Source organism: Neomonachus schauinslandi, chromosome 7 (assembly GCF_002201575.2).
Source record: "Neomonachus schauinslandi chromosome 7, ASM220157v2, whole genome shotgun sequence".
Lineage (NCBI taxonomy): Eukaryota > Metazoa > Chordata > Mammalia > Carnivora > Phocidae > Neomonachus > Neomonachus schauinslandi.
The window spans coordinates 135555914-135574753 of NC_058409.1; the positions used below are offsets into that span (position 1 = coordinate 135555914).

Below are 18840 nucleotides of genomic sequence, written 5' to 3' on the forward strand. Positions count from 1 at the left end.
AATACTAAATATATCCTTGCATGTTTTGCAGACAATCCTGGTTTGCTGAGCCATGTCACAGTGGGTATTAGAGTTCTGGATGTCAATGACAACCCACCCGAACTTGCCAGGGAATATGATATTGTTGTCTGTGAAAATTCAAAACCTGGCCAGGTAAGTTAATTGTTTCCTTACTATCATTGGAATGGGAGAAAAACAAGCAGCTCTATTTCTATTATTTTAGGTATAATCCTCAAAATCCCTCAATATTATTTTTGTGCACAGTGAAAATAATTTTATAAAGCTTTATTTTAAGTACCAATAGATTTCTTTGAGAATCGTTGAAAATAAATTTTCTCCAGAACCCAAATGTAAATCAAAAAATGAACTCATTAATACATACATTCATCATACCAATAAAATTATATTGAATGCTTTGTGTGAAGCCTTGTATTAAATGAGGAGGAAACTGTGAACTTTCTTGTTCTGTGACATTGTACTATAGTTTTGCAAGATGTTACCAGTGGGGGAAACTGGGTATATAGCATCTCTCTATATTTCTTACAACTGTATATGAATCTATAATTATAAAAAAATGGAAAATTTAATTAAAAGTAAAAACATTTTTAAAAGATATAATACCTTAAAAAGAATAATATCAAAAGCTAATTTTTCATCCAAGAAAGATAAAACCCAGGGGCACCTGGGTGGCCCAGTCAGTTGAGCATCCAGTCTTGGTTTCAGCTGGGGTTGTGATCTCAAGATGGTGGAATCAAGCCCCCCTAGACAGGCTCTGCACTAAGCATGGAGTCTGCTTGGACTCTTTCCCTCTTCTTCTCTGTCCCCATTTTGCTCCTCCCCCCTCCCCCTACTTGCCCATGCACACACATGTTCATGCTCTCTCTCTCAAATTAATAAATAAAATCTTAAAAAAAAGAAAGATAAGACCCAGAAAACAATGGAAAGATAAATTCCCAACAGTTGCAAGATAATAACTGACAATCATGAATTCTTTTTTCTATCAAAATATCCCTCAACAACAGACCAGAAAATCTCAGAGTTAAGCCAACAAAAATGTGAAAATCTCTTACCATAAGGTACACTCTAGAGCTTTTATTGGGTAAAAAAGAAAAATAATTACACTGGCAGCCTGGAGTCATAAGGAACCTTCAAAACAAACACAATCAATAAATATATTCATAAAAACTAAATCATTAATGAATAAATAGAAATCAAAGGAACATTTTCCAGAGTTTAAAATAGACGTCATATACATGGCAACAAGAGATCATAAGTTAGAAAGACAAATGAAGTTAAATGAAGTTAAAATATTCTAAACTCTTTTAATTTAAATTTTGGTTCCTTAAAATTTTAGAAATTTGGCCTCTTAAAATTTGAGCATTTCTAAGAAATGATTTATGTGACATTGACAAATGCTTTCTTCATCTCTAAAATAAAGAAAATTGTCGGAATTTCAGGGCCCTTCCAAGCATGAAATTTTATGAGTGTATGAGTAGATGAGTCTCAAATTCCTTTAAATGTGGATTACTTTATTCTCCTCACATGGGAAGCCATTCCATTTTTTAGAGAAGGCTAAATTTGTGACAAAAATGTATCTTTATCTTCTGGGTCCCATTAACCATTTATATAGTATTTTTCTTTTCTTCAGAGAACTGTTACTGTTTTCAGAAAGCAATCACAAGACTTAGCACCCCTAAGATCTAATGTATATCGATTTATTTATGTGATTATGGTTATTATCCTTTGAAAACTATATTCATAGTTAGCATCATTGTTGTCTTTAATATTGTATGATTTTAGGTGTCACATTAAGATACTTGGGTTCTTTATATTGCTTAAGTATCTGTTTCTCTAAACATTTGTTTTATCAAAATGAATTAAAACTTTTTACTGAGGGAATGAAAAGCCATTTGAAAATATTGTTTATTGCACTCTTATTTAAACAAACCATTGCCAAACTGTATGGCCATTTTTTATGATTAACCTATTACAAGGGAAATGATCTGAATCTTTCTATTGTTTAATTTTGCCACCTTTGGTTCATTTAACTTTTTGTTTGTAGCTTTTCTGAATAAACTTTGTGTATTTTGATGCAGAGTAGGAATAGGGAACTCTAAATAATGATTTGTGAAATAGGTTTTCTGAAGCATATTTGTATTGCCCAGCTGTACAATGTCTCCTCTTTCTATAACGATTGCTTTTAGAATTATAGATATTTTTATTATGGATGCTGTGCATCTAAATATAACAGCACGTGACCATGGCAGAGAGACGGGTCTTTTGCGAAGCAGAGGTTTAAACCCCATATAACAGCAAAGTTCACATTGAATCAGGTATCAATGCACCTGAACTGCAACAATATATTTCTCTGAGTTAATAAATTTTCCTGTTCTGAAAAAAAAATCTTTTAAGTACCTTGCATGAAAGAAATATTAAGAAGAAAATCATGCATGCATGAAATTTGAAGTCAGTTCCCAAAGTAAAGTGAATTCATAATAAATGAGATGGGTCTACATGTAGAAACTGAAATATAAATGACGGAAATGTTTTCTATCTTATTTATATTGACTTTCCCCTCTGTGTGTGTGTGTGTGTGTTTCATTACAAAGTAAACCTAGGAAGCATAACATATATTTAAAAAATTGTATCACCTAATACCAGCATACCTGGTGTTCATCACGTCTAATTATTAATAATAAACTTTGTATGAAAAAAATACCTAGATCAGTAGAGATTTTACATCAAGATTTTACAAAGGTCAACTCATTGAACCAACAGAAGTTAGTGTTATTATTAAATAAATTTATGATCCCACTTGAGATTATATTATAAACAAATTCATTGAATAATTAAGAAGATACAGTGTGTTCCATAGAATATTCTCTCTTTTTTTTTTATTTTATTTATTCACTGGAGAGACTGAGAGAGAGGGCACAAGAGGGGAGTGGGGCAGAGGGAGAAGCAGACTCCCCACTGAGCAGGGAACCCTATGCAGGACTCGATCCCAAGACCCTGGGATCATGACCTGAGCCAAAGGCAGACTTTTAACCAACTGAGCCACTCAGGCACCCCTAGAATATTCTTTTAATTTAAATGTTTAGTTAGGACTAGCCCATTTACCTAACAGAAGACTGCATTATTTGTATATATCTGTGACACTGACTAGTTTGATGTTTTCCCCCTTTAATAAAGTACTCAAGAAGTAATAGACCATAGAAAATACATTTAAACAGGGTGATACATTTATTTGGTAAAATAAATACAGAACTGATTCTAATTAGTTTCTGCTAAAAGTGAATCGTTATTCATGGGTATTACCAAAATTACCATGGGCAATAATTACCATAATTTTTGGTAATCATTTATAAATACCAACTATCGATTTGGATTCCCTCCCCCCTTTAGTAGAATAAATCTGTGACTGTGTTTTTCTCAGGTCTTTCAAAATAATCAAACACTTTATGCACAAATTACATAATATGCACATGATAGAAAACATCTAAGTTCAGTTAGAAAGATTGAGAGACAGAAAATAAATTGTTATGGATTGTACATCATCAACAATTTACACAAATGGAGGGCACAGGTAGCACAGTGTAGATAAATCATAACTGACAAAAGCATAGAAAATATTGATGACGTATACATGGCACTTATCTAGATATTTGCCAGAAGCTTACATCTTTTCAAAATCACAGACATGTTCACTTCTGAGGTGATTTTCCTAATAAAAGTCTAGGGAAACAAAAAATGGAAATCTATCTCCTACTGAAAGAGAAAAGGTGATTAGTAAACAGAAAAATTGAATATACCATTCCCTAATAAGAGGCTGTCTCTGAGTTCTAGATAAAAGCTGAGCAACATTCTAGGTTTTTGGAAGAATTTTTCAGAGCATTATGGAAGAATAAGTATGGATGCATGAGGAACATTCTTCAGGAATTCAAAACGAATGGTTGACTCTTAAGCAAAACATGGCAATCAGCTCATCTTTTGCTATGGACACGAGATCAAGAAGTTTTTAAGAAAGATAAATTTGCCATGAGTGAGCTTCCTAGTAAATTCAGATTTGAAATTACCTGTATAAAAATGGAAAGTATATTTTATTAATGATAACAGTAAAACAGTAAAGATATAATATAAATTATATCAGTGTTTAACAAATAGAATAAGCTTGTTTGTAAAAAGTTAAAACGGGAAGGAAATAATTGTCCCAAATTAGTAATAACAGGAAATATAAAATAATTTAGTTGATTTAAATAAATTGTTCTCTGCCAATCTCTTCCAAAATCACATTCTAAGATAAGAAGTGAATTTGCAAACATATCAGTAGGTTATGAAGTATCATCAAGAAAATAGGATTGTGCATTGGAGAATGAAAACGAGCAAGGATTAGGGGAGATAGGACATTTATTTTCGAAAAAAAACTTGTATTTATTTTATTTAACCCTGAAAACAATCTTGAAAATTTGATATTTTTATTTCAGTTTTATGTTAAGTACCTGAAAACATAGGTATTTTCCTCAGATTACACACTCTCTGAACTCTATGGAGCTTTTCACACTTGAGAAAAATTGTCAGATTGCTTCCAATTATCCATCAATTTATTCTCCTATCAAGTCAAAAATCAATAACAAGGGGGAAAAAAGGATCCATTCAGAGACCAGCTGTAATTTAAACAAAAAAGAAAGCAAACAACAAGGAGATATGTAGATTTTTCAGCTCATAAATTAATAGTGTGAAGGGAAGTACAGAAGAGAAGAATGATAGAGACTTCTTGGGATATGTGGGGGCTGGGGGAAGTTTTACCTAAATTTCTTGCTGAGAAAATACATTCTGAGCAATGAGAGCCATATGCAGATATGGATGAAATAGAACACTTCCATAGCCCAAAGCACTTTCTTCACTTCCCCTTTATGAAGACACATGTTTTTCTGGTCTTACTGTCACTGATGACTCCTTAGTACTTTTATATTCATCTTCATCTCCCTGACCAACTAATGGACTCAATGCATGGATAGGAATTTAGCTTTTAACTGTCGTACATATTGGTATATTATTTCACTTGGAAAAGATCGAAATGGGATGAAATTGAGTAAGATGTTTTTAGAAATCATAGCAATTTTTGAAATGAACACACTATATTTCACATGCAGGAAACACTCTCTTTTTTAAGATTTTATTTATTTATTTGAGAGAGACAAAGCATGAGCAGAGGGGCAGGGTGCAGGGGAGGGGCAGAAAGAGAGGGAGAAGCAGGCTCCCTGCTGGGCAGGGAGCCCAATGCACAGGGCTTGATCCCAGGACTCTGGGATCATGACCTGAGCCAAAGGGATACGCCTAACCACCTGAACACCAAGGTGCCCCAGGAAACATTCTTTTTATGGCTTCCTTTCCTCTCTTTCTTTTAATTTCTCTAAGGAAGGGCTAGGAAAAGGACACCTAAGCATTAGGATACTAATTTTTAAAAGAGGAAAATATTATCTTGCATATTAGTTTGGATATTTCCTAAGACTGTAATGGCTACCGCTGTTGAAATTTGTGTTCTGTTCATAAGCCACCTGGAATATTTCATGTATATATTCTAACTTCCTCTGCTCCATAATGTGCATAGTCCGAATTTTAGAATTATTTTCTCTCAACCACTGTATATGAGAAGTATTCCATAAAAATGTGAGTAGTCTGGTTTTGCTTCTGGCTCTATTTTAACAGTTTGGGGGCACATCACAATTTTTTGGGGTCTCACATTCCTAATCTTAGCTATGTTAAAATAGAGGGGCTAGGTCATGTTCTCAAAGGTCCCCTAAACAGTAAAAATATTATGACTCCACTGAAAACAACATACACTGCAAAGCTGTTCTACACAAACACCAGGATATTTATATTTGTACAAACAATACTTCCTGTTTGCTCAAACAGGTGTTCTTATAACATCTTGCAGCTAATTGGCCCCAAGGTACTGTGGGTGATAAAGAAAAAAAAATTAAATGTTTGTGCTACCCTAAAAAATAAAGTGTGGATGATTATAAATTGTTCCATAACGTGTTTCCTAAAATCTGATGCAAGAACAAACCAGTTAGCTGGGACATTTATTACTTGGATTTGAAAAGACTCAAGGTGGATAAAGGGGTCTTTTAAAAATCCTTTTGTGACGGTAATTAAAAATGCTATAATATAATTATAATCAAAGGAATAAGCCAAATTAAGTTTCCAATTTAGTGTTTGCTTTTTCTCTTCAGGTAATTCATACCATCAGTGCCACGGATAAAGATGATTTTGCAAATGGACCAAGGTTTAACTTCTTTCTTGATGAACACCTATCTATAAACCCAAACTTCACTCTGAAGGACAATGAAGGTGAACATGATTTACATACACTTTTTAATCTATGTGATATCTGTTTTGACTTCATGTGGAATAGGCCTGAGCAGTTTTGCTTTATTCGTACATACCCATGAACAGCTTGCAAATCAGCATTCAAAGTCAGTTTGATGTTAATGTGAATAGCTTGTATTTAAAATTGAGCCATATGTACAAATAACTTTCATTGAGTTTATTCAGAAGCATCCCTTTAAACAAGAAATGTACATGTGATATGCTCTTGGGCAAATTTTAAGAGAAATCTTAGCTGACAAACATGTTTATGAGAGCTGCTTGCAATTGCTAGGAGGTAGAAAAATTTTAAATTAGGAAAAATGAAAAATATGTCCTAGGGACAGTTAAGAAAGGAAATTCAATGTTTGAACTCATCTTGCATTAGCAAGGCTATCAAGATGTGGTGTACAAATTATATTTCCTCTTATTATGAATATTTTTCAAAATATGGGTATAAAATATGCATAATTGCAGAATATTGTGGAAATTTTGAATTACTTTTGTTTAAACTTCTGTATTGTGTGGGGGAAAAAAGAACACCATAATTTAGTAACTGGAGAAGAGTCTCATGTTTTAGAATCCCTATTTGGTAGATTTCTCAAGGTTGTATAAAACTCCACTTTGCTGTAAAGGAAACATTGAATCAGTCAATGTGTGCAATGTTCTGATTTGTATCAACTTTCTTCTTCCCCAAAACTATCTTTGATCACTTTTATCTGAATATGCTGTTATTTGGGATTTAACATTTGCCTCAGAATCCTATGAGAGAAACAATAGTGCATTCATTTAGGAGTAACGTTTAATTCTTTAATTCCCTCTCTGTACCCTTCAGGGAGATGTATTTTCAAACATATATATATATATATATATATATATACACTAAATGTCAACTCACTAAAACATTATGTCCATTTTTCCTAAGCTTCTTTAAATTATCATAACAAGGATACCAAATTGTACATGTGGCCATAACAAAGTTCATATGAAAATAAAAAGCTGCTTGTTTGTCTCTCTCATTTTAACTGCCCTATGGTCAGCTTTACCTATGGAAATACATATTTGTGCGTGTTTGTGTATGACAAATTGTATTAATTGATTGCTATATATTTATGTACATTTGAACGTCCCATTCTACAATCCCAAATATATTTAATGTAATTGTGTGAAATATGTAAAAAAAAAAAAAAAAAACTCTATTCATACTTCCCATATTTCAGATAGTTACATAATATGGGGAACACTCAACTTTTTGCCTTAGTAGATTTTATCTAGATCCCTATATTTATATTTCAGTTATTTCTTTTTCCATTCTGATAAGGATTTTATTTTACATTTTTTAAGTAATTTTAATTTGATATTATCATGAAAATTTGACTTGGATTTAAAGGTGTGTTATATTCAAGTTATTTAACCTATGTAAGTAAAATAGAAACAAGAAAATTTTACTATTGTTGAGACCCACTCAGTGACTATATAAAAGTTCTTTATATAAAATTTTTATATCTGGAATTTGTGAATTTAATGAATGGATATACTCAAAAGGGCTTAATTCAATTGTTTGACATCACTAGTGGTGGGAGCTCATTTTAAGGAATTCCCCTCAAACATATGCACACTTTTAAAAGGGTTTATGATGCTGATGTAAATTTTTTAACCTTTGTTTTAACCATAACTATGAATGCTTAAACCAGCTATACTATGTCAAGTATGTGAGGCCTATGGACAGTTGAGTAGGGATAAAGATGTTTTAATCCATTTGTAAGACTGTTTTAAAAAATATTGGGAATTGATAAAATTATAAATAACACGGGAAAATTTCTTTTGAATAGGTAACAACAATTTCTAGAAAAGATTCAAATGTACAGCTGAAAGCATGTGCTTATACAAGTAGGCTTAATTATGCTAGATAAGCCAAGCCACCTAACTTTCCGAGCTCAGTTTGTATATCCATAAATTAGGGTTTAAAATACCCACTTTAGGAGTGCCTGGGTGGACTCAGTCGGTTAAGTGTACGACTCTTGGTTTTGGCTCAGGTCATGATCTCAGGGTTGTGAGATTGAGCCCCACGTAGATCTCCACGATGGGCATGGAGTCTGTTTGAGATTCTCTCTCTCCATCTCCCTCTTCTTTTGCCCCTCTGCTCCCCAAAAAACTAAATAAATAAACAAAATAAATAAAATAAAATACTCACTTTGGAACATTGGGAGAATTAATCATACCATATATAAAGATGGCCTTTTCTCTAAACACATGGCAGCTAGAGGTAGTAATATGTAAAGATGAGATTAAAAATGGAATAGCCATACCAAAATGAATACACTCATACAAATATATGGACCCTTATGAGGAACATAAATACCAAAACCAAGCACAAAATTAAATCTATACTTGGATATGACAATTTAAAACTGTTAAGCATCAAAGATAAGGAGGAAGAACTTTACACTATCAAAAAGAAAATGCAAAATAATTAAAAAGCAATGATAATTAGATTTTTAAATGATTTTTTTAGAGCGCGAGCGTGGGGCGGGAGGGAGGGAGGACCAGAGTGAGAGGGAGAGAGTCTTAAGCAGACTCTGTGCTGAGTGTGGAGCCTGATGGGGGCTCAGTCTCATCACCCAGAGATCATGACCTGAGCCAAAACCAACAGTCAGTTGTTTAATCGACTTACCACCCAGGCGCCCCAATAACTAGATTCCTGGTTAAAAAAAAAAATGGATGGCAGAAGTTGATAAAAATCATCTGCTCAAAATGCTGATGAAAAATAATTTGCTATTATCAACCTTCTCTAGAGTTAGTTAAAAATAGTAAGCTATCAGGAATCAAGGAAGACTCATTATTAACCAATGTACAAAAATAAGCTTTTTACTTTTAGCTACTGATGTTTTGGCAAATATTGTATCAATCTTTGTTTTCAGGATCTCTGCGGAATATAATAAGAAAAAAATGTGTAATTAGGTTTCATTTCATATGTTAAAACTTGAAGAGTAAACACTAAATTAACAGCATGAAAATCTGTGTTTTCCAAAGCGAGGAATGATTTCCAGAAAATTAAATAATAAAACTTATTTTATCAATAGATCAGAAGACCAGAAAGGAGAATAAAAGATGTAAAGTCAAAGCATAGAAAATGAAAGAAGAAAGTAGAAATTCATTCAAACATACTGTGGCCATTATCAGATTGAATATCATTTTTAATCAAAGCTATATCATATTTAAATATATGTAAATACACACACACACACACACACACACACATATATATGCTGCTTAGATGAAATACACCAAATTCAAATGATATAGAAAGTTTGATATAAAAAGTTAGAAATACTTAGCCTATTGCTTCAAAAGAAACAACTATTGCTGGAAAAAAAAAACAAATCCCAAACCTGGTGTCTTAAAATAAGATCTTTATTTAGGTCACATTTCTAAGAATGAGTGATTTCTGATAGGTTTGTCTAAGCAATTCTTCTGATCTCAGGATGACTTCAGGCACTACAAATAATCAGCATTGTACAGAATGTTCTCAATTCAAAAAGAAAAAAAGAACAATAATAAGTAGAAACAAAACACAAGATTATCCTTGTTAATAGATGATGAAATTGTCTATATGAAAATTTAAGAGAATCGTAAATTTTAAAGCACCTTCAGTAATAATGAGATACTTTGCCAATTTTTTGGAATGCTAATTAAATGCCTCAAAATGGATAGATTTTCTATATTTAAAAAAAATATGAATAGGTAGTAAATCAGGTACAATTTAAAATGGCAAAAATGAATCAAATAAATTAGCCCAAAACCTTTCTAAAATCATTAGAGGAAAACAAATCCAATGTATAATGTTCAAGTTTACCCTATGTAAAGAGCAATGTTACTGAAAATATACAACCATGCAAGAAAAATAATATATTTACCAAATTAGTGAATCAGAGCAATCAGATTTTCATATTAATCTATAAAATAAATATAATTTTAATGATAAACTGAATTTAGTAATCTGTTAATAAAATGCAAATAGCAAAGCATTAAGAAAAGCAAGAATGTATTAAAAAGAAGATGAAGGAGATATATAGTTAGCAGAAAGAGAAGAAAAGAGGGCATATGCTAACAGCTATCAAGACATTATAAAGATGAATGTAGTGAGTGTAAACCCAGACAGGTGGATTTTTTTTTCTTTTTTTTTTTTGTAATACAAGTGCATGACTTAACACTTCCATTGCCAAGGCATCCACTTCAAAGAGGCACCTACTTCAAAGGGGAATTCACTTCAAAGAGGGCTAGCTGGAAAAACACATTTCCAGCCATAGGACTAGATAAAGATCCAGGCCTCTTCCCCTGTCCCCTGAGACTCTTTGTTTTAGAGCTCTTAATTGGTTTTGATAACTAATCATTTGGGCCTTCTCTCTCTCTCTCTCCTTGTTTTTTAAATTCCCATTTATATGTCTTAAATTCATTGATGGAGTGAGCCCCCAAAACCATAGGACCCGCCCTTGACCCCAATAACAGCAGAACTTCAAGCCCCCTCCCCCATATTCTCTTTCTCTCTACCCTCCACGTCTTTGTGTGGACCCAGATGTGCCATGTGATTTTCCAGGACATGTGAGTAAAAAGCCTTTTTTCCAAAGTTTCCTGATGGTTATTGCTGAAGAGTGTCTTGCAATCATAATAAGAATCACAAGCACTGGTATAACCACAATATTGGTTATTAATAGTCTGAAACCAGCACAAAACAATGAAGTACTCCTTAAATATGGTAGGAGTACAGAAAGAGATAAGGAGAAGAGGAGAACAAATGGAGGGGACTGAAATAAAATGATTAGATAACGAAATCTATATATAAACATATGAACTTGATAGAAGACAAAGGTAGCATTTCTAACCATTGTGGAAAGGGTAATCCAAAAAGTACATAGAATTGGATCAACTGTTTATATATCTAGAGAAACTAAAATTAGAATCTCTCAAATACATGCACAAAAATAAATTATATTAATTCTAATTAAAATTAGAATCTCTCAAATACATGCACAAAAATAAATTATATTAAAAATTATATTAAATTATACTTGTACAAGCAACATTTTAAGAATTTTAGAAGAAAACAAGGTGAACAAATTTTATATAATGGGGTAGAAGAGGATTTTTGCATAAAAGATACAAATAGCACATTCATAAAACAGTAAAAAATGTGATAATATTAAAATTATATTTCTGCATCAAATGATTTCTAAACAAAACTTACAAACAGGTTATAACCTGGGGTAAGATATAGCAATACTTATAAATGAGTAAGGATTAGTGTCATGAATATATTTACAAAACAAAATAAACATTCCAAATAGGAAACAAAATAGTTAAAGGATATAAATAAGTAATTAACAGAAGAGGAATAATAAAATAGTAAATAAACCTATGAACATATGAACATGTGTTCAAAACTATCAATGATCTTACACATAAACATAAGAAGGCAATAACAAAAATGTCACATGTATCCCATTAGTCAAAAATAAAAAAAAAATCTGGGAATGTCAGCCGTTCAGCAACCAAGTAGTCATTGAAGATGTATAATAAGAGCCTTCACACCTTTATGTTGACATTGTACCTTACCTACATGGTAAGCAGTGAGTCTTGACCCAAATTCATGGATGCTGGCACAAGGCTCTTTATTCCCGGGTCAGGGATGAATGCTTCATTTCTCATGGCATGGGAAGCAGTATGAACTTCATGTTTTCTCTGATTCCTCTAACCCCAAAGTCTCAGAGAGTGACATGGAGTGGCCCAGGTGCATGGTATGCACACAGTGGGTTTGCTTCATAGCAGAGGAGCCTTAAACTAGGACATTCCCAATATTCTATAATGGGCTGCAAGGAAATTCGGTTGGACTTTGCCCCAGAGGTTGTCCTTACATGTATATAAGGGGTGATAAATAAACCTGCCCTCTGCTCTGGAAGGAGGCCCTCTGGCTATCTTGTAGCACTATCTTCTGTGTTCTGAATGAGAGTCCATGCTGCATGCTGTGACATGAGTAATCAAGTCCTTTGTATCTGACCCAGGAGCCTTGTATCTTCCGGCAGCATCCATAAATCTGTAGCAGACTAATCTGTTAGCACATGAGTCTGGTAAAATCTCAATCCCTCTTGACACATCATTGGACTAATTCCTACTAAAAACTATTGTAAAAAAAACCCAAACATTTATTATAACTCATTCATAAGTATATACTAAGCTTATTCCAGAGACAAATACCTTAACCGTGTTTATGCCTGCAATCATATCATGTCACTAATGTCCTCATAGCAAGTCAGATCTTGGAGAACAAATGTCTCTTTGCATGTTCCATCCTACTTACATAAATTTTCTTTATTTGGGGCCTATTTTTCAGTATTCCCTGTGACATACACTGTGAGTGTATTAGTAGAAAACACCAGCATGCAGCTAATATTCTGCTCAAAGAAACAACAGTCCTAATAAAGGAAATATGTCCATTCAAAGAAAGCATAGCCCAAACACCGACTGCTTTGGTTGATAGAAATTTTTTCCTTTACTAGAGATATAAATCTCTAGTGAAATTATCTGTCCTTTCTTTCTTCCTATATTTCTTAAACATATTAATCTTAGCAATTTCACAATCATTGTCAACTAACTCTAGTGTCTCAATAAGACGACAGGTTTTTGTTTCTCATCAGGGACATTGGAGAGACAGTACAAGGGACACATGGCCTTGTGTCTTGATATGTCTAGTAAATTCTTGTTCGATGTCACATGTAGCTCACAGACCTAGGAGAGTCTCCACATGACAATGTGTTTCTTCAGGGAGTATTCACCATTTTCTCTGACAAGCAAGGAGAGAGGGGGATCATTTTTTTTTAAAGATTTTATTTATTTATTTATTTGAGAGAGAGAGAGAGAGAGAGAAACAGCATGAGAGGGGATAGCGTCAGAGGGAGAAGCAGGCTCTCCGCCGAGCCGGGAGCCCGATGTGGGACTCGATCCCAGGACTCCGGGATCATGACCTGAGCCGAAGGCAGTCGCTTAACCAACTGAGCCACCCAGACGCCTGGGACAGGGGGATCATTAGGTTAACCCAATCAGAGTTGAGCTAAATCAAGGTTGATTTGTAGTTTTGTTCAGATTCAATCTCTGCCCCATTGCTAGGACATGGCCCTCTAGGACTTTCAACTGGGGGCTTGTTTGTGTACTGGGACCATAGCCCCGCTCACTAACTATAACTATTACCTGTTCAATACAAAGAGAGGGCAAAGAAAAAAATCTCTTCTTTGTATTCCAGGCCTTTTCCACTTAGAGTTTTACATTTCTGCTCAACTTGCGATTTAACTTCCAGTTTAAACTTTTAATTTAACAAATGTCTTTAGGGAAAGTCAGCCATGTGTTTAAGGTCCCTCAATTTCCAGTTTGACTGCAGGCGCAGGAGACTTCTGAAAGTTCTAGTTTCTCTGTCCCCAGGTTGGAATTCCATCTTCCCGTTAGTTTCTAGTACAAGCAAATGGATTGTAGTCAGCAGCCCCCTGTTCATGTGCTTCCCCTCTCTGGAATCTTGCCCCATCCTGTCATCTTGCTTCAGCAGTTCCTGAATGCCCTTAAACAGATACTTCCTTGGAATGTTCAGGCTTTCTATCACTAAGAGTATCAGTCAGTCAAAAACCATTTTACCTAGACTTCCATTTTATAAAACAAGAACTGTTTGGCAATAGTTTTGTTAAATAGTTGGCATATAAACTGGACTCAGAAGAAAGGATGCTGTTCAGTAGTAACCTAATTATCATAGAGATGCTGGCTCCCTGGATGTTCACTGATATGCTGCAGATATTTATTTCTTAAAATTTAATTGAAATTGGGCACCTGGGTGGCTCAGTTGTTAAACGTCTGCTTTCGGCTCAGGTCATGATCCCGCGTCGGGCTCCCTGTTTGGTGGGAAGCCTGCTTCTCCCTCTCCCACTCCCCCTGCTTGTGCTCTCTCTCTCACAGTGTCTCTCTCTGTCAAATAAATAAATAAATAAAATCTTTAAAAAAAAATAATTGAAATTGGTTCAGAACACCATCCTATATACTGAGCAAAACCAAGATCCTTTGCAAAATTTCTGAAAGTTGGATTGGGTAACAACATTGTCACTCCATGCCAGGTACCACCTCAACTGATTTTTTTGTACTTCTCTGGCTTTTGTTTGCCCTGTTACTCTCCCATGTCTGCTACATCCCTTCTGCCAAAGTACCACGTGCTCAAAGCATGCACTAGTATCAAAAGTATGGGTGAACAGAGTACAGTGAAAAACAGCCCAGCTTGGCAGATACCTGAAAGGAATAGTAGATGAAAGCAATTGTAGCCTAAAAATAGATTTCAAACTCATTCTTCTAAATCTTTTGGGCCAACTAGGTACAGCTAAATAAACTTGGCCTGGGGATAGATCCAGAAAGTCACCCCCAGAGCACTGTGGCATTGAGATTCACAAGAAGATATTTAAATACTGGCCCAAATCTACTCACTACCCCTTATGATGTTGGAGAAATTGCTGGGAATCAGAGCTCAAAGAATTTCCCTAAGTGGAAGCATTACAAGGATCAAGTAGGTTGAAAGAGGCAGTTAGTGTATATTGGGATGCACTTACTACTAGAAAGAGAAAACAATACAGACTTTTTGAGTGGACACATGAAAACATTGCCAATTTAAAATTTCTGGTAAGATAAGAAAACTCAAATGGATACTGCTGAAAACTGAATTAGTAATCAGAAAGATGGAAGAAGAAGCAACACTGCCCAAGAGAACAGTGCTTTTCCCATATTCTCTCAAGGGACTTGAGAGGTGGGGTCCATGTCCTTGGGTACCTCCTGCTCTTGAGTCCCATGGCATTTTGCTACCTCTCCTGGTTTCTGTCATCTACCAAGCTTCAGTCACTTCCCTCTTTTCACCAAAGTCTGGGGAACCCTGACTCCATCCCCTCTGAATCATAACTGGAAAAAGTTAATGCCCTTAAGAGCAAATTGGCCAGCACCTCAGCCACCCAACACCCAGTATCAAAGAGTCATCAGCCAAAGCAGATCCATTTTTTTTTTTTTTTAAATAACAGATGGTTGTATGATAACTGGCATCTCCCTAATCACAGCCATTGTCACACTGTGGGCTCTCTCCCCATTTAGACTGTAAGATTCAGGAATACAAGGACTTTTGTCTGACTTATTTACCTGTTGTATTCCTAACTCCTGCCATGATGTATGACACAGAGGATATTTTAAGTAAATATCTGTTAAGAAAAATAAGATGGAAAAGCAGAAAAGAATGATTTAGAGGTAGATTCTGGAAATAGGTTGCCTCTATTTGAAACCTAGGTTCTCTGCTGATTATGTGTGAGACCAGTGCCAAGTCCTTATTCTCAGTGTATCTCAGTTTCTTCTTCTTTTTTTTTTATTTTATTATGTTATGTTAATCACCATACATTATATCATTGGTTTTTAATGTAGTGTTCCATGATTCATTGTTTGCATATAACACCCAGTGCTCCATTCAATATGTGCCCTCTTTAATACCCATCACCAGGCTAACCCATCCCCCCACCCATACCCCTCTAGAACCCTCAGTTTGTTTCTCAGAGTCCATAGTCTCTCATCATTCGTCTCCCCCTCCGATTTCCCCTCTTCCTTTTTCCCTTCCTGCTATCTTCTTCTCCTTCTCCTTCTCCTTCTTCTTCTTCTTCTTTTTCTTCTTCTTCTTTTTAAACATATAATGTATTATTTGTTTCAGAGGTACAGGTCTGTGATTCATCAGTCTTACACAATTCACAGCACTCACCATAGCACATACCCCCCCCAGTGTCTTCACCCAACCACCCCATCCCTCCCAACCCCTACCACTCCAGCAACCCTCAGTTTGTTTCCTGAGATTAAGAATTCCTCATATCAGTGAGATCATATGATACATGTCTTTCTCTGATTGACTTATTTCGCTCAGCATAATATCCTCCAGTTCCATCCACATCATTGCAAATGGCAAGATTTCATTCCTTTTGATGGCTGCATAATATTCCATTGTACCACATCTTTATCCATTCATCTGTCGATGGACATCTTGGCTCTTTCCATGGTTTGGCTATTGTGGACATTGCTGCTATAAACATTGGGGTGCACATACCCCTTCAGATTCCTACATTTGTATCTTTGTGGTAAATACCCAGTAGTGCAATTGCTGGGTCATAGGGTAGCTCTATTTTCAACTTTTTGAGGAACCTCCATACTGTTTTCCAGAGTGGCTGCACCAGCTTGCATTCCCACCAACAGTGTAGGAGGGTTCCCCTTTCTCTGCATCCCTGCCAACATCTTTCGTTTCCTGACTTGTTAATCTCGGTTTCTTCTTTTGTAAAATGGAGATATGGAGATAATTTTTACTATTTCATGCTTCTGAAAAGAGATCAAAATACAAAGAATTTGAAATCACATATGAAGGGCTACAAGTTATAAAGGACACATTCAAAGTAACTAAAAAATAAATATATAGATAGAAACTAGTAAGAAATACCCAAATAAATTACTCTGCATAAAGAAATATTTAAGATTGATAGAATATGTATATATATAATCCCAGAGAAATTCCCTAACTTGACGGATAAGAAAATACTTTTACCAATTTCCAGACAATGAATTTAAATTGTAAAGGAAATAAATGGTCCTGAAGTACTCATTTGCAAAATTACAAGCTAATAGTCGATGGGTCTTCTTTATGTGACATTTGAAAAACAAAAAACAAAAAACAAAAAACAAACCTACAATAAAATAATCCTCTTTCTATTAGGATATCACTCATATGACAATTAGGGAAGAGTATTTTAAAATACTGAATGCCTCAGAAAATCTAAAATCTATCAATTATAATAAAATTCCATGGATAAAATATTTGGAGATATAGCAGCCACATGAAAATAAGATAAGAATAAATACCTGAAAAGGTAGAGACAAACTCTAAAATGAACAATGTGTAATTACACATCAAACAGAAATAATGATGTAAGTGTAGAGTTTAATTACATGGATGAGCAATAATGATAATATAAAAAACATGCTTCTTAAGAAATGTCCATGAAATGGACTTTGGATATTTTCAGTAAGAATATACTTATTTATTGTATTTAATTTAAAAATGAAGAAAAGCACCTGAAATACACACGCACACACACACACGCATGCACACACACACACACACAGAGCTTCATTTCATTGCTTGACATTTATACTGACTTCCAGCATTCTACAGGAGACTCACACTGTTACTATTCATCAACACTCTTACTCTCCTTAGAAAGAATGTGTTTTTTTTTTTCCTCTAAAAGAAATTATTGTAGTCAGGTCTTAGATTAACATTGGTTTTCTCCTACCACTTAATCTGTAAGATGGCATGCATTGTCTGTGGTGTATAAGGCAGTGAGTGATCTAGGCTGTCCAGAATGTTAGGAGTTAAAACACAAAGTTCCTGCTTTCAGGGGACTTGCCATCTAGTTGGGGAAACCAGGATGTTATGAAATGTAACTTGAGACTGAAGGCAGTGAAACTGGAGTAACTTTAAAGAGATCACTAAAGGTTGTACTGTACAAAAGAAGTAGAACATGATTTGACTTTAAAGGATAGAATATGTTCCGCCAGGTAGAGTGAATCTGAGAATACTTTTCAATTAGATGGGGAATTGTGACAGCGCAGAGATGACAAAATGTAACATCAGTTAGAAAAATCTAGCCAGGGAGATTGGCAAAGCAGAAACACAGGCATTGTATTCACTATTGAGAACATAATAAGTATTAAGCACTGTGCTGTATTCCATGCCTAAAAAAAAAAAAAAAAAAAAGATATTCTGCCATTAATCCTTTAGTTGTTCTAGTACCAAACGGTGGGGGATAGAAAATTTTGTACTTAACCAAAATCTTCAATATTTATCTGGAAAATTAGGACCCTTACCTATTGAATACTAAAGACTTTGATTTGGAAAATAACCAAGTGAAGGATTTCTACAATATATATTGTTTGTTTAATAATGACCTTATTTATCATTAACTAGCATATCAATAATAATACAGTTTTATTTAAAATAAACAGTTCAGGAGATAATTTTTAAGTCACAACATTTTAAAATTACATTACTCTAAAACAACAAAAAAAGCATGAAAATGAAAAATTTTCCTATGGCCACCTAATCTTTATTTGTTTATTCTTCTTCAAAGATTTATTTATTTATTTTAGAGAGAGAGTGAGGGGGCTGGGAGGAGGGATAGAGGCAGAAGGAGAGAAGGAATCTCAAGTAGACTCCCCACCAAGCCCAGAGCCCCACACAGCTCTTGATCTCATGACCCTGAGATCATAACCTGAACAAAATCAAGAGTCAGACACTTAATGGACTGAGACCCCCCCAGAGGTCTCTGACCACCTAATCTTTAAATTGTGATAGGTAAACTTCATTTTAACCTCGAAACT

General features: G+C 34.5%; 1 protein-coding gene across 2 annotated transcripts in view; it reads left to right on the forward strand.

Annotated features, from left to right (window-relative positions):
* CDH18 (cadherin 18) overlaps positions 1-18840 on the forward strand; it is a 306595-nt gene that overhangs the window by 271189 nt on the left and 16566 nt on the right. Inside the window, exons 8-9 of one of the 2 annotated variants that reach the window (XM_021702504.1) lie at positions 32-153; positions 6237-6354. In XM_021702504.1, the coding sequence (XP_021558179.1) occupies positions 32-153; positions 6237-6354 (240 nt within the window). Of the gene's footprint in view, positions 1-31; positions 154-6204; positions 6355-18840 lie in introns of both variants that reach the window. The other variant, XM_021702503.1, reaches the window with a different exon arrangement.